General features: G+C 38.9%; 1 protein-coding gene across 2 annotated transcripts in view; it reads right to left on the reverse strand.

Annotated features, from left to right (window-relative positions):
- Positions 1-618: 618 nt before the first annotated feature.
- Positions 619-15027, reverse strand: part of USP3 (ubiquitin specific peptidase 3) — a 58227-nt gene continuing 43818 nt past the window's right edge. Inside the window, exons 12-15 of one of the 2 annotated variants that reach the window (XM_078620849.1) lie at positions 13325-13443; positions 11659-11772; positions 9679-9758; positions 619-8156 (exon numbers count right to left, since the gene is read on the reverse strand). In XM_078620849.1, the coding sequence (XP_078476975.1) occupies positions 8000-8156; positions 9679-9758; positions 11659-11772; positions 13325-13443 (470 nt within the window). In that variant the 3' untranslated portion in view covers positions 619-7999. Of the gene's footprint in view, positions 8157-9678; positions 9762-11658; positions 11773-13324; positions 13444-15027 lie in introns of both variants that reach the window. The other variant, XM_078620841.1, reaches the window with a different exon arrangement.

Genomic DNA, 15027 nt, shown 5'->3' on the forward strand with positions numbered 1-15027 from the left:
CTTTCCACCAGACATCCAGCTTTAGTTAGACAACACGTGCATTGGCAGGAAGTGATGGCAATCAAATTCTAAACGGATGGAAAATGTGCTTTGCGGTGAGCCTATGGAACACTACTATGGTGTCCTTGTTAATCCTGGGATGATCTATGTAATGATATATATTATCACTGTTGTGGACAACCACTCCCACTTAATTTTTTTCCAGCATATTAAATGTGATACTACGAATACCGATGCCACTGTTCATTGCAAAATACGTGAAATTACATCTGGTTTTGCCACCTGTCCTGGTTTTCCCAGGACATCCTATGTTTAAGATGTAGGTGGTCCTGGGAAATCTCTTCCCAAGGATGTAAAAAAAATCAGCATTTTGTCAGTGTTATAATAATACATCACTCAAGGCATTTACATGTATTGTTGTTCTGCCCTCTTCCACCGTTCAGATATTATGTTTCTGATGTCTCAGTTTTTTGTATCTCTGGTGGCAACATGACAGCTCGAGTGGAAACAACCATTAAACCCACGAGACCACCATTCCACCATGTAGGATTCAGAACACGCAACAGCAATAAACACACTTTAAAATCTACTGTTAAACGACGACCTTCACAAAACATAACCAGTAAGCTGGAGCTTTATTGTGTACCACAATCACTTTCATTAGCAAAAATATAGCGCCACACCTGTTGTGGGAGATTTGTAAATCCAAGGTGGTTATGTTTTCCTTGGATGGATGGAGTCAAGTAATGTCCCCAGTTTTTAAAAAAATTCACCATTACATATACATACTTTAAAAATATGATGAATGTATGCACTCATATACATCCTATATCAAATACAAGCATTATTATAATGCTACCAAAATTATAATTAAAAAATGACATAGATTCAAGTTGACCTCTTCACATAAACATGGCTGACACATTTAGGGCCACTTCACTTCATATATATTCATGATCCACGTTGTTCTGGGACCCAGCCACTATAAGTGGCAACATGACATATGCTGAAAAAAAACAGTAACACGTCACAAAAATATTACACACGTAATTTCCTCTTCACGTCACATGTTATTCGGCTATAAATTAGAATCATTCAACGTTATTTCGAGCATTTATTTCCCTTGGGCCTCATTAAATTTATATTTTAACCAGGTTCAATTTTTTTCGACCACAATGGCTTTACTTTGCAGAGTAAAGATGAATCTTTAATGTTTGCAATTTGTGATGTTTTAGCATTGTGCCAAAATACTAAGGAATAGGTTACAAAATATTGCATGAAATACGTAAATCATTGAGCCAATTGAAACAGTTTCATGCGTGACACGTATTTGATATAATCAGCACAATACATATTGAGCATGTATGCACAATACATCTCACATCGTATAGGAAAAATAAATTTGAATGAACTCATGTTTACAGCAGTTTGCCGTTCTAACAACAGAAAGAAAATACAAACGTTCAATTTAATTTTACATTGTTAAAAGTATTGTTGCCAGAGGACAAATTCTAAAATCAATTGCACTTCAGTGCAGTTTCGTCATTTATCAAAAATGTAAATAACAGCCCCGATTTTATACACCGAATGCACCGTCAGATTAAATAACAAGCAGCAATATTCTTTCTGACTATGGGAATTGCAGGATTGGTATTTCAGTTTTGCAACGAAGCATACGGAGTTGTTATGGTTCCCTTTCCTAGTTTTTCTGATTCGAGTCTTAGAAACGAGCCCATTGCTCCTCATTAGAAAATGCACACTGGTGAAAATGCACACTGGCTAACACACTTCAATTAAAACAAATGTAAACAGCAATGAGTTATAACACATCATATGGATGATACAGGCATGAATGTGAAATTCGCATCTGGCACCTAACAGTGATTTAAAAATATTCGGATTATAATAGGTAATTACCACCATTGTATGGTACATTTCTTTTGCACCGTACATAGCCAACCATGCAAATCGGAGGTGCAAGTGTCCGCTTCCTGACAATCCTGTTAAACCATGAACAATTAATGCGACCTGCTTTCTTTGATAAGACATGGTACTTATAATGCATTCAAAATAATCTATTACAAATTGTTACATGATGCTAGTGTTCAACAAGAAAATGCAGTTTTGTGACGCTGCTTTTATATTTGCATGTGCAGAATGACTTAAAACAATGCGGTGGGCAATGACAGTGGTCGAATATAAAGTATCTCATTCTAGAATGATTTAGCACATTTTGAAATAAAACCTCATCAGGGCATCATGTGAGATAAGGTCACAATTACAGGTCTGGTTTACATCATATGAAGCTATTGTAGGAAATGCATGAAATGCACTTCACTCAATCCAGAACAAAATAATGTCTTCATGGCTTCAGCATGCTCAGAATTAAAGGATATTCTGGAATGGTTTGTAGGCAAGGTTCACTTTGAAAGGATTGTCTAACTTCATGGTACATCAAGAGTTTCAATAGATGACATTATCTTTATAGGGGAAATATTTACGTCATTGGCCTTATCAGCAAGGTGTTAAGGGACCAGCATATAAGCACAAACAGTGCTCAATATAGAGCAATCCTGAACAAGGTCTTCATCAACAGACTAATACCCATCTCTTGAAGTTGAGCCATGGGTCACTTCAGTCAATTCTGTAAGTTGCCGTGTCAGAACGTCTAGGAATATAGCAGCACCAGAAGTGTCTGCAGCTCGTCCATGCTGTGGGCAGATGATAACAAAGGACCACGGCTGTCCGTCCCAGTCTTTTAAGCATTTAAACCTCTTGCATAGAAGTCCAGTATAATTATTAAACCAAAGTAAAACATATTATGATACCCAAAACATGTCCATTTATGAAAAAAGTTATTGTTGAATGAATGCAAAATGTGAATTTTTGCCAACAAATAGCTTGTTGGATGTTCTGACTCGGTGGTAAAAAGGTATTTCCCATGATGGGGGCCAATCTCTCCATAGGACAATTATAGTTCATGGTAATATCATGTAATTTAAGGCTGGACATAATTGTTTGAAAATATACACCAAGTATTTTTGAATGTAGTGTCCATAAAAAATGTTATTGGTTATCGGGAAATAATTCGTCGTAATTCACTGTAATTAAAATGGAGAGTTTTAAAATAGCACCATAATTTTCACTTTGCCATTGAAGCCTGGAATGTGCACACTCTTCATTACATTGTAATAAAGAAGTTGGATTAAAAATGGCAATTACAGCCTATGCCTAAAGATCCACGCTTCATCTCTGTCAATATACATCTTCACTGCGTAAGATTCCCGATATGAAAAAAACTGGTGTAATTTCAAGTCTACTTTCACATTTATTTGAAAGTTAGTTATTTTAATAATTATTTTTTTATGAAATCGCACATTTTAGAAGTTGACCACATTTCATATATTCTTGGTTCTTTCGGTAAAGTCACGTAGAAGGGAAATAATAAAAAAACAATATTATTTTATTATTTCCCTTCTACGTAACATGTTATTTTATTATTGCCCTTCTACGTGACTTTACCGAAAGAACCAAGAATATGAATCCCTGCAGTCACGAAAGCTTTAAATCACATTTTATATAGCCTCGATTTGCTTATTGTGGATTGTGAAATGTCTCTTTCCTAATATTGAGAGACAATATTACAAGAACACTCAGAGGCTTCATCGTCTAATCATGTGTTGGCAGAAATAATGTATGGTTATTTAAAAAAAAAATGGCCCAAGATAGCAGAGAAACCCATTAAAGGTGCCATACTATTCAGCCCCTCTGCCCCAGGTGTTTGGTTAAAAGAGTGCGAGGTTAGTGGGGCCGAACAGCAATGAGAGAAAAGCCTCACTTATACAAGATCCATGAAGGCCTTCCAGGAGCAAACACCGGGATATAATTGCACTGGCAAAGACGCTATTACTGCTTCAGAAGTGTAAACATATACCTTTCAGATGTCGCATTCATGCACAAATACTTTCTGAACAATACATTAAGTCCTCTATTTACATTGCTCCTATTTACATTTCACTGTCACGGATTCGGGAACGTAATTCGATTTGAAATGCATCCACTCCAATGCTGTTTTGATCTTTTTTTTACTTATATATTCAAATTTGTTACATAATCTTTTTTGGTATCTTTTGCTATTATTTTTTTCTTACTTACAGTATTTTATATTGTTTCTGTAATTTTTTTAACCAAAAAATTATCCTCAAGAATGCATCCTAAATGTATATAATGAAGTCAATGGTAAAATAAGTTTAGATTGACGTTGTTTCACCACACGTCATGTTTTCCAAGGATGCATTCCCAATGTAAATAGAAGCCTTATATGTTTTTGGATGTATGTTACCATAGCAGACACAAAAACGTATGTGTGTGCCATAACATAATTAGTCTGACTGCTTCTGACACAAAACTGACCGATGTCTCAGGAAAATAGTTGCCAATCGTGAAGGCCATGCACCTAAAGGCCATGCAACGTGTGGGGTAAATTTCGGATGCAATTGGCTCATTTCCACCAACACATGAAGCAATAAACCAAATTGAGGCCAATTTTTCCGCAATATCAGCTTTGTGAGGGCGAGTTTAAGCAGCAACAATAGCCAATGTGTGTACGTATTCTTGCGACCAAATTCTTACGTGGAATATGCATATTATGAATAGAATTTGCTTCAAATTACAAAAATCATGCTGAAAAGTGCGTAGCAATGATAAAAATTCACATATTGATTGTTAAATGTTTTCCAACAGTTACATGAAATTACTAAAATTCCCAATCAAAATTGAAGTATCCGAACCACCTTAGTAATCAGGCATTTTATGAGGAAATCCAAGTTATGATATTTGCTGATGTGAATTCCTTTCAGTAAAATTAAATTATTCTTTAAGCAAATTATGGCAGCCACGCTGACACCATAAAAATGACCGTGCTGAATGCGCACCAGATATGTATATTTCATTTGTTGATTGGGATACGAAGTCACTGTCACCACTAATAACGGAGTACTGTCGGTACTATTTAAGTTATTATAACCGTACAAAGACAAACATCTCCTGTATAGCCTCAACAGACTTTTGGGACAAGTTCCGTTAGCGAGCACTTATGAAGGCCGGTACGACACACGTGGGGTTGAGTGGCCAGCACCACACCTGGACGCCTTTGTCTCCCCAGTGGCGATGTTTGCACATCGCACAAGGTACTCATTTGAGGCCGAGTCTACCTAGGGGAGGCCCATGATTAATTCAGATAATAATGAAACACTACTGCTCCCCATATCTATACACACACACACATGTACCATACACCATGTATCAGTGTCTGCGTGTTCAATGGGGCAGCATGCATCTCCATGAGTAGCCTGAGCCATTTGTGAATCTTACTATTGAGACCAGGTGCTTCTTATGACAATAACTTTTAATTTCCCACAGAGTGGTAACTAATTAATCACCGAATCCTTTACTAGATTTGAACTAGCAACGTTGTGATTGTGTAAAAATATCTGACCACACCCATTCAGCCGTATTATGTGTAGAGCATATACAGCAGAACTCCAAACACTCACATTGATGATGTGAGGGGACCATATCGTGGAGCACATCATTATCTGCCCATTGCCAAGGTTAGTTCTGTAATCCATGAAAATAATGTTCGCGTGGTGTGCAGCAGATTATGGGATGAAAGAGCTGTGCGATTCCATTTATTTACGAAAAATTGTGGATGACAGGGGAAGTGCAAACATGCGAGTACCAGCTAAATTACCAGATAACTTAATCCACGATGAATTTGCAGATTACTAAATTACGAGTTTTCCAAGACCCAAACGGTGCAAATTTGCCATATGGGTCTATATTAAAGGATTTATTTAGGATTTTTTTAGACTTCATATCCTAAGTCTAAAGAGATGAAGACCTAACAGAGAATGGCTTCACGACGAAAGAGATTGGTGCCAGACAGATGTGCACTACTTGAGTATATTGTCACAAGACTGAGGAAAGTGGAAACAAATGATGAAATATGCAGTGGACAAATATGTCCACGGGCTATCTGCCCATGGATTGTGATGATGATCCCAAGTAACAAAAACTTTAATTCTTCTCGACTAAACAATTCATACCAGCACAGCGAATCTGTGATGATGCAAAAACAAAATCTTGAATCCACGTTTCCTTCCAACTCCGTCCCTCTATGGATTATGGTTTACGGATCAAGATACGTTTTTAACCTGCCATAGTGTGCCATGTTTAACAAATGGAATGAGCCGCACGGCCCCATTAAGCAAAAAATAAAATGTCTGGATTAGGTCGGCAAGGCTCGCAAGTTAACCTGCGGATGCTGCTGATACGGTGTGCTGTGAATCAGAGAATTCCCTGCTCCCAAAAAAGATGCAAATATCGTTTTTGGATTTCTGGTTCAGATCATGGGAGGTGTAAACCTTCAATAATCCACAAATTACAGGAATTTGCAGATTGGAGTACAGATTATTGGAGTCCTGCTTCAATAGCACGTGTCTATACATATGAGGTCATATGAAAAGAAATCAGTTTATTTTTTCCAATGCATTACTTTGCAATTGCCCATTTCAGATGTTGAAATGCAATAACAGCTTGGAGACAACAATTCAGAAATTGTGATCATGCGCACATGGAATTGTAGTTTGTGCTGCGCTGCACTTGACTGTCATTCCATTCCAAAACCTAAACCTGGTGGTGACATAACTGCACGACCAGTCATTGTGAAAAAAAGAACCATCAGTTATGCAGACGCCTTACACCGGTACAATTCCTGACTTGTTGCGATTGGCTGTGCTTGCTTGCCATTTAAAACATAAAACAAAATGCGTGCAATATTAGGTTGTAATTTAAATAACTAAAAATGTGTTGCTTTGTGGAAGGTCTTTTAGTCTATTTTTATGTTAAATGTTTTCATGAAGTAAATGCTGCTCACAATTAAAACTTGTCATCTGGAAACAATTTCCCAAAAAATGATGAAATTCTTATTTCATAAGCGACTTGATTAAATGTGCCCCAAATTGTAACAAATGTGAATATAGTGAGAAATTATATTGTATATTTATTTATTATGTTTGTTTACTCAGGAAATCCTGAAAGAATTTAAGGAGATTCCTGCCAGGTTTTCGCAGTAGGGGGTTGATGATTGATATGTACATTCAAATAAAATTATTTGCGGGTAATTTTTAGATTTTACAATTTGGATCATTTGCTGGCATACAAGGCCTACTCTTGCGGTAACGTAAGGGGATCTTTATTATCCACTGTGAAGCAGACGTTTATTTTTTTATGGTTAACATAATCACAGTATTAATCAGGGAGGTGGCTGGATTTGAACCAGGAACCGCTGTAACAAGCTACAAGAATGCGTTACAGCTGGGCCATGTGACTGCCCAAATTTATTTACGTTTGTCATATTCTGGTCATTACAAAACCTGATCTAACAAATCTTCCAATATTTGTGCCTGCATTTAAAATGCAAAACAAATACCTGACACGTATTTCATTAGATTTCACATGATCTCCAAAAAAAAATAAAAGGTTTTTTTCATTTAAAAGATTCGATTTTTGTGACAGACCCACCATTGCTTGGCACTTTTTTCCAATGTTCAATGCTGGTCCTCTCACAGAAAGTTAAACTGAACTGACAAAAACAGCGACAAACGCTTGCACACAGCTCTCACAAGCTCCAATGCACTCTTCTTCCCAATCGTCATGTATGTACATGTAGCCTGCTGCCATCCCACTTGCACAGACAGCACACGTGGAGCATTGTTCATTAATTGGCTCAAGATACAACGTACAATTCAAAAGAATGGCCTCGTTTCACTGCTATCCACGTGGCAGCATGAAGCTTCACCAGTATCCTTGTTCCAAGGAGAATTCTATTCGTTTACATTCTTTACCGAGACTACATTGGTGTATGCATACACATACTCCAAGCTGTCTGAGCAGCACACATTGTCAAAGGTAGGGTAGTGCACGCACAATTTGAGGTTTATTTCCCATTGTCCCGCTGCCGCTTTGTGTAGAAGAGGATGTAGGCCTTAGCCCTGGCCACTGTGTCCTCCTCTGATCGGGTCACTGTGCTGTCATTGAAGTGGAACCACAGCCCATTGTGCGCCGCATATGCTGTGTAGTGTCCCGAGCCAACCCTGCACACACACGGCGACACATTCCTGTTATTTAGAAGCACTCACGAGGCTGTGTGTTGAATATAATTTAAATCAAGAATGTACAGCATCACAGACAAAGACAATGAATGTGTAATACGTGTGCCAACCAGACCCCACTCCCCGTGATTCGATAATCACAATTCGTGGTCACGATTACATTTCTATTGATTGTTTAAAATGTTATTACAGCGTGTTTAGACAGGTAAGAACTCATGAGACCAGGTAAGAACTCATGAGACCAGGATAGAGTCTCATGCTCCACCTAAAAGAAACCTCACCACAGAAATTTTTACTGAGGGCCTTGCTCAGACCCAGATTGGAAGCACAGCAGCTCCAACCTTGTCTCCCACCACTGCCTCGCAGCACAGTAGAATGCACTCGTGAGTGCAGTACACAATACTTACTGATGTTATAATAATACATTGTTTAAAATGATTAAATAACGTTTACCATCAATAGTATTATGAGCGCTATTACTGATACCCCAATGAAGCCCTCATATATTGCTCATACGAAATAAATAACGCTGTTGGGAACGTATCCCCATAAAGCAATGGTATTATGGCTCCTTTTAGCGCTCATTCGTTTAGCGCTCAATTCTCCAGGAACGCATCTTGAGCGCTAAACGAGGTCTGCCTGTACAATACAAATCGTCCAAATCTTTTCAAAGCAGGAGCTAAACATACCCACAAACGCTTGTTGCTTAATACCGAAGATACGTGTCCTTGTTTTGACATCTATATATGTAAAAAAGTCTAAATTTGTCTGTGGGTTTGTGGCGGGGTTTGTGTGTGGGTTTGTTTGTGTTTGCGCGCTTGCGAAGGATTTGGCTCTCCAACGGTGGGGTTTACGTTAAATAAAAATGGCCAGGTACCCATGCCAAGTCGCATGCCTTCGGTGGGAGTGAGGTGGACATTTTATTTCGCGTTAAAAATGCTAATAAAAAATACACTAAACGCTCAGGTAAATTCTTCACTGTGTGATGTCCCCCCCACCCCGATGCGTGCAGTTACTACTATACAGTCGTATAGGCCGTAGATATTACTGCAGAGATTGTGGCTGGGGGGGGGGGGGGTCAGGGGTAGCAGCCCACCCTCAGCCTGCCAAGGTGGCACCTTGGCCGGCTGGACAATCTAGGCGACGCCAGAGGCTCTGCACGGGACTAGGCCTCACCACGCCACTGTCAGGCGAGTACTTTGTGCTATAGAGTCGATAAATACTGCTATAGAGTCAGCATGTACTACTGTCGTGATAGCAGGTACAACCACAGTCGGTATGCACTGATGTAATCATAGCAGGTACCACCACAGTCAGTACGCACTGCTGTTAGATTTTTAAGAGTAGTTTTGAAATAATTTTTTGGCCTGGGCAACGCCGGGTAGAGAAGCTAGTACCAAATAAAAATCAATATCAGCAAACTGTCAATCTAATGTCCGGGCTTGTAATATTAGGATCACGCTTTGGACGTATCTGCGCTTGCCCGCTGAATAGGTAGGCTCACCCAGATCCGTGATGCACCACGACCGCTGCAAGGTCATAGAGGCTGCAACTGTTGCTGCTGCCTGGTGGCTCACCTTTCTCCTGCTGTGGTAAAGACAAAATATTGCAATATCTGTTACACATTATCGAAGCCTTTGTTTATAAACCTACTTACTTTATGTATTTTCTGTAATTACTCTGAGCACCTCCAAGTCCCAAGCAGTTAAAGGTTTGCATTAACATCAGTTTAAATAAATAAATGTTCTAATTTGAAGGCTAAAATTTTTATAATAATAAAAAACACACCAAATATATAAAGTAAAACTTTTAAAGTCAAATGCAGGAAAGATATAACTTTGGGTTTTCCAACTACTCAAGGATTTTAAAATATTACCGTATATTTAGAAATGGATTTCCAAAATATTAATGAATTTCTTTGAGCATTTGAAGTACTAATTTAAAAGTAAAAACACTGTATAAAATATTTGATTAAAGCAAAATTAGAGTAATTTAGTTTGTTACAAGTATATTGACAGTAATTTATGTACAAAATAATAGTTTCTGCGCTATTTAAGCTATGTGCGGAAGGTTACAGTGTTTTGTGGCCATTAACTTTTACATATTAATGAGAAATGTTTCATTTGCAAATTGATCTCCAAAAAAAGTGTATGGTCACCACCAGCATGCCACATGTTAGACCGATGCAACCGCAAAGACACGATGTTGGTGTTAACCCTGCATTCTTTAACTTTTTACATTTATTTAGTAAATAAATGACTGTTAATATATATTTTTAACAAACTAAATCACTCTTTATGCTTGAACCAAAGTGTTGTATAGAGTGTATTTATTTGCCAAATTAGTACTTAAATGCTCAAAAGAAATTCATTAATATTTTGGAAATTAATTTTCTAAATAGTCTTTCACCATTATTGTGTTAATAACATTCAAATGTTAGGTGTTAATCACATACATATTGAATACAAAAGAGTAACGGTATAATTATTTAACTTCTTGCAGTGTCAGACATCCTCATCACCTGAGAGGCGATCCCCTCCCAATATTGATCATAAATACATTGTAAATCATTCACGTGAAAATGTGTCAAGTCATTTAAGATATTTTTACATGTCATTGTTGGACAGGACATGAGTATAAAATGTATGTTACGAAACGTTATTTCGCAAATGGAAGCACATAGTGGAAAGATTACAAAAATGTGAAAAAAAAAATCAAACATACAGGAACAATTTTCTCTACAGCATGCCACACTGAGTGAACAATTTTAAACATTTAACATAACAGTACCAGTTCCTTCTGTCTGTGTCTTTGCGGAATGGCAGACAGAGGTTGTTTTTATTTAGATTTTCTCTAGATTTGAACCAGAGGTGAATTTCCAAAGCTACTGCTGTAGGAAACACCACCACCAGTGAAAATGAACTGGGACTGAGCCTCAAAAATCTCTCAATAAATTAAGTAAAGTAAATCCAGCGTCCTTTAGTCAAGAACAAACCTAACAATGGAAATTGTGTCCTAACCACTAACTGCACTGTACATGTAGTTGCACAGATCACCATCAGCTCACACAGTTGACACACATTCACAAGCATGGTGGCATTTCTAAAGATGACTCCAATCCTAGTACGAGCAATTGAGAGTTTAACTGGCTGTCACATTTTGCACACATTGCTCATCATGTGCGCAAACTTGAGCGAACTGTGCACTTCAGTTGACGTTCGAAGCGGACTGCGACCCTCAAAAGAATGGCGCTGTTTCCATGGTCGCCCCCGTGATACATGGATCAGTAAAATTGATCGTGCACTAGAATGGCAGCAACAGCAGTTTTTTTTAACACCGTCACAAGAGGTCACATGCAGTACACGAACCTAAAATAAGAATGAGCCAGGTGTGAACCTCGCATTTTATAACATAATAGTTCCGGTTACATCATAAAGGTGTTTCCACACAGCCACCCAACAATCTCCCAGGGCAGTCTATTTACCTCGAGTAAAAATGATTTGACGTCCAGACCCTTCAGCGGAAACTCCACATACGTATCGATCTTGTTGCGCATATATGCTGTCCAGTGGAATCGCTTCAAGTGCAAACACAGCACCTGTTACAAAGGAAACACCAGCATTGTGAATGTAAATATATTGTCCATTGATTTATTAACGCTACCATTCATGAAGAATGTTTTTCGCAGCCAGCCATCTTTTTTAATATACCTAGAAAGTATTGAAATGACTCACATTCTTGTATTGGAATTACATTGAAAAACATTATACATGTCTGGAAAATATGCAAGGCTGCCAATGTTTTGTGCCAAGGTCATCACCTTAATACAGACCGACTCCAAAGCCACAAAAACTGAAAATAAAATTGGACTTAATGGTGAATTACAAGCAGTATACAAATATGACATTTTAAAAACACAAATATACCAAGACAATTTGCAAGTAAAAAATATGTTAACCTATATGCTTACGGGAACATGAATAGGCACATAGCCAAACTCCGTGTCACTCGCACGCCAGACGAAATAAGTAGGTCTCTCAAAAGTAGGTGCAGCTTGAATGTTGTGAATGTGCTGCAGCTGCTGCTGAAATGCCTGCTGCAATCTGCTGCTTTGTACTGCCTATTGCTATGAACAATACTTTGCTACTGCTCCCGGCAGTATCCCGAGGCCAAAATTCTCCCAACCATGTTGAATCTATGCCTGCTGCAATCTGCTGCTTTGTACTGCCTATTGCTATGAACAATACTTTGCTACTGCTCCCGGCAATATCCCGCGGCAAAAAAGCTCCCAACCATGTTGAATCTATGCAAGTTGAACTTCTTTCGCACTGTACATAGCCAACCGTGCCAATCAGAGGTGCGGGGGAAGGACAACAAACTGAACACAAAAATCAGTTTGAAAGAAATTATTTTTCAATCTCGATTTAAAAGTGCACAGTTCCAGTGGCTTCCGAATAATGGTCCTAATAATGTTCAGAACCAGGTGTTCATCAATACCCAATTGCATCCTTGTGCCCCCACAGTAATAGCAAAGCAGCATGCGTCTTCTTCTAACACCCAGCATGTTTATTTTCAACTCTTCCTTCATCTGACCTAAACCCCCCTTTGCCTTTGTGCACCCATCCTATTTCTATAGTCTGCTTCCAAACCCATTACCCTTGACAAAAATCTGCATCCCATTTTCATCTACACTGTTTCCATCACACTCTCCAGCACCGCATGTTGGAACACTCGACTGATTTAAGTTTTGCCAAGGTCCTTTTTTCCAAACCACGTGACAGCCCATTAACGCAGTATGTGTATTTAGCAAAGAAAACCTGCAATTAAAGAGTACATATGTTGAGATATAGGAAGCAAATAGAATGAGAACAGAATAAATGTAAAATTTTAAAAAAGAAAACCCAGATTGTACAAAATCAGAGTTAATTAAATATATAGTAACTTGCCCCTATTGGACATCTGTATAAAAGAGCTTCATAGCTCATCGGATTACTCTCGTCTAAATAAAGATTCCGATTCTACTACTTATAGAAAGCATGTCAAAATACGCTTTAAAATTGATCATTTGTTGCAAACATCTGCTTTTCTCGCACTTGACCAAGGATTGTTGTGATGTTGGCAAACTATGTTGTGCATCAAAAGGCACTCACTGCCGGCAGTTTCTGGATCCAAAACTTTTTAGTGGACTTCTGTTTCTTCTTACACATGTGGCATGTGTAGAGCTCCGAGTCATCCAGCTGCTCCAGTGCTGTGAAGCTGTGCAGGCAGTCTGCATACATGTGGGGAATCCGACATGAAAACACCACCTGTAAGCGTGCGCTTGAGCATGTCCACACAATACAGCAGACCAACATGCAGGCGAAATGGGCATGTACCCACTAACACTGGCAGCCTGGTATGTTAACAATCCATCACCTGGGATGGTGCACATATCCCTGCAATGATAAGCACATGCATATGTAATAATAACTTACAATCCTTCATCAATCCAGTGCTAAAGGCCTAACCGCACCATGTTATTCATGGGGGTTGTTTGACTGTTAGTCAGTTGACTGTTAAGTCAGTTGGGTTAGTGAAGGGGGGGCCAGAACATGATCATACGTCACTGAATCTATCCTGTATACCCATTTCTGCATATGCATGGCACACAGCAGAGATTATCGAAGGCTTCCAATTTGTCAACCACAGATGACCCATATCACTATTCCTCCTATTCTGTTTTTGAGTGAGACAAGAATACAGCATCATGGGGCTCAGCGCCTCGTAATATTTCCCAATTTCCCACAGTCTCGTTCACCAACACTACTCCCAGGTGTCTGTTCAGTTCGTGAGTACAGGAATCCCCTGCTAGACTTGCCACATCATGCGTTGCTTCTCATATAGTGAATATATTTCCTCATGAGTGCAATGTTTCTCTATGCGTTCTTGTAAAAAATTGTGGGGAGTAAATGTGCAATGTTTTTACTTTTAACACGGGCGGAGAAAACGGACTACTTTGCGATAGAATACCATACTGTGCGAGCATAGTCTGTACCACGTGGCAGAGGGAATCTGGACTCAACAATGTGGAGGAGTTGGACGTGGTGGAGTTCGCTAGAGTGCCATGGTGAGGACCTGTCAAACGAGCATCTGATGCAGCTGGAACAACGAGTTGAGGAAGAGGCCGATGATATGAAACTACCACCCCCACCGTATATGGTATTCACTGCTACAAGGAGCTTTACCAGCAGAAGAAAAATGTTGTCTAGTTGACTGGAATTTTTTTCAACGTTCTGCACTCAAGCCAAAAGGTCCAGAGTAGAGCCCAGAAGCCAGATTCCTCTGGTGACCCTTCCTGTACCTCCAGCTTAACCATCAGATGAAGAGGCAGTTGATCGTACCCCTTCGTCTGCATTACTCCACCACTGCCCTCCCCTAGAGGCCTCAATCAGAACGCTCTTAAACCATCTCTGGTAATAAAATAATAAAAATAAAACATAATAAAATAATTCTCACGACGTTTCGGCCACAACGCAAGCAGCCGTCTTCAGGTGAAGAACAGGTCTGTCACGTAGACAGAGTCTGTCACATAGAGAACAGGTCTGTCATGTAGACAGACTGTCTACATGACAGACTCTGTCTACGTGACAGACCTGTTCTCCACCTGAAGACGGCTGCTTGCGTTGTGGCCGAAACGTCGTGAGAATTATTTTATTATGTTTTATTTTTATTATTTTATTACTTCCCTTCTACGTGACTTTACCGAAAGACCCAAGAAGATGAATCCCTGCAGTCACGAAAGCTTTAAATCGAAATTTTACATCTCTGGTAAGTGTTATCTAGTTCATTGTATTATTAGTTAAAATGTACATTA

The sequence above is a fragment of the Lampetra planeri genome, chromosome 3 (assembly GCF_965212315.1).
Source record: "Lampetra planeri chromosome 3, kcLamPlan1.2.h2, whole genome shotgun sequence".
Classification (NCBI taxonomy): Eukaryota; Metazoa; Chordata; class Hyperoartia; order Petromyzontiformes; family Petromyzontidae; genus Lampetra; species Lampetra planeri.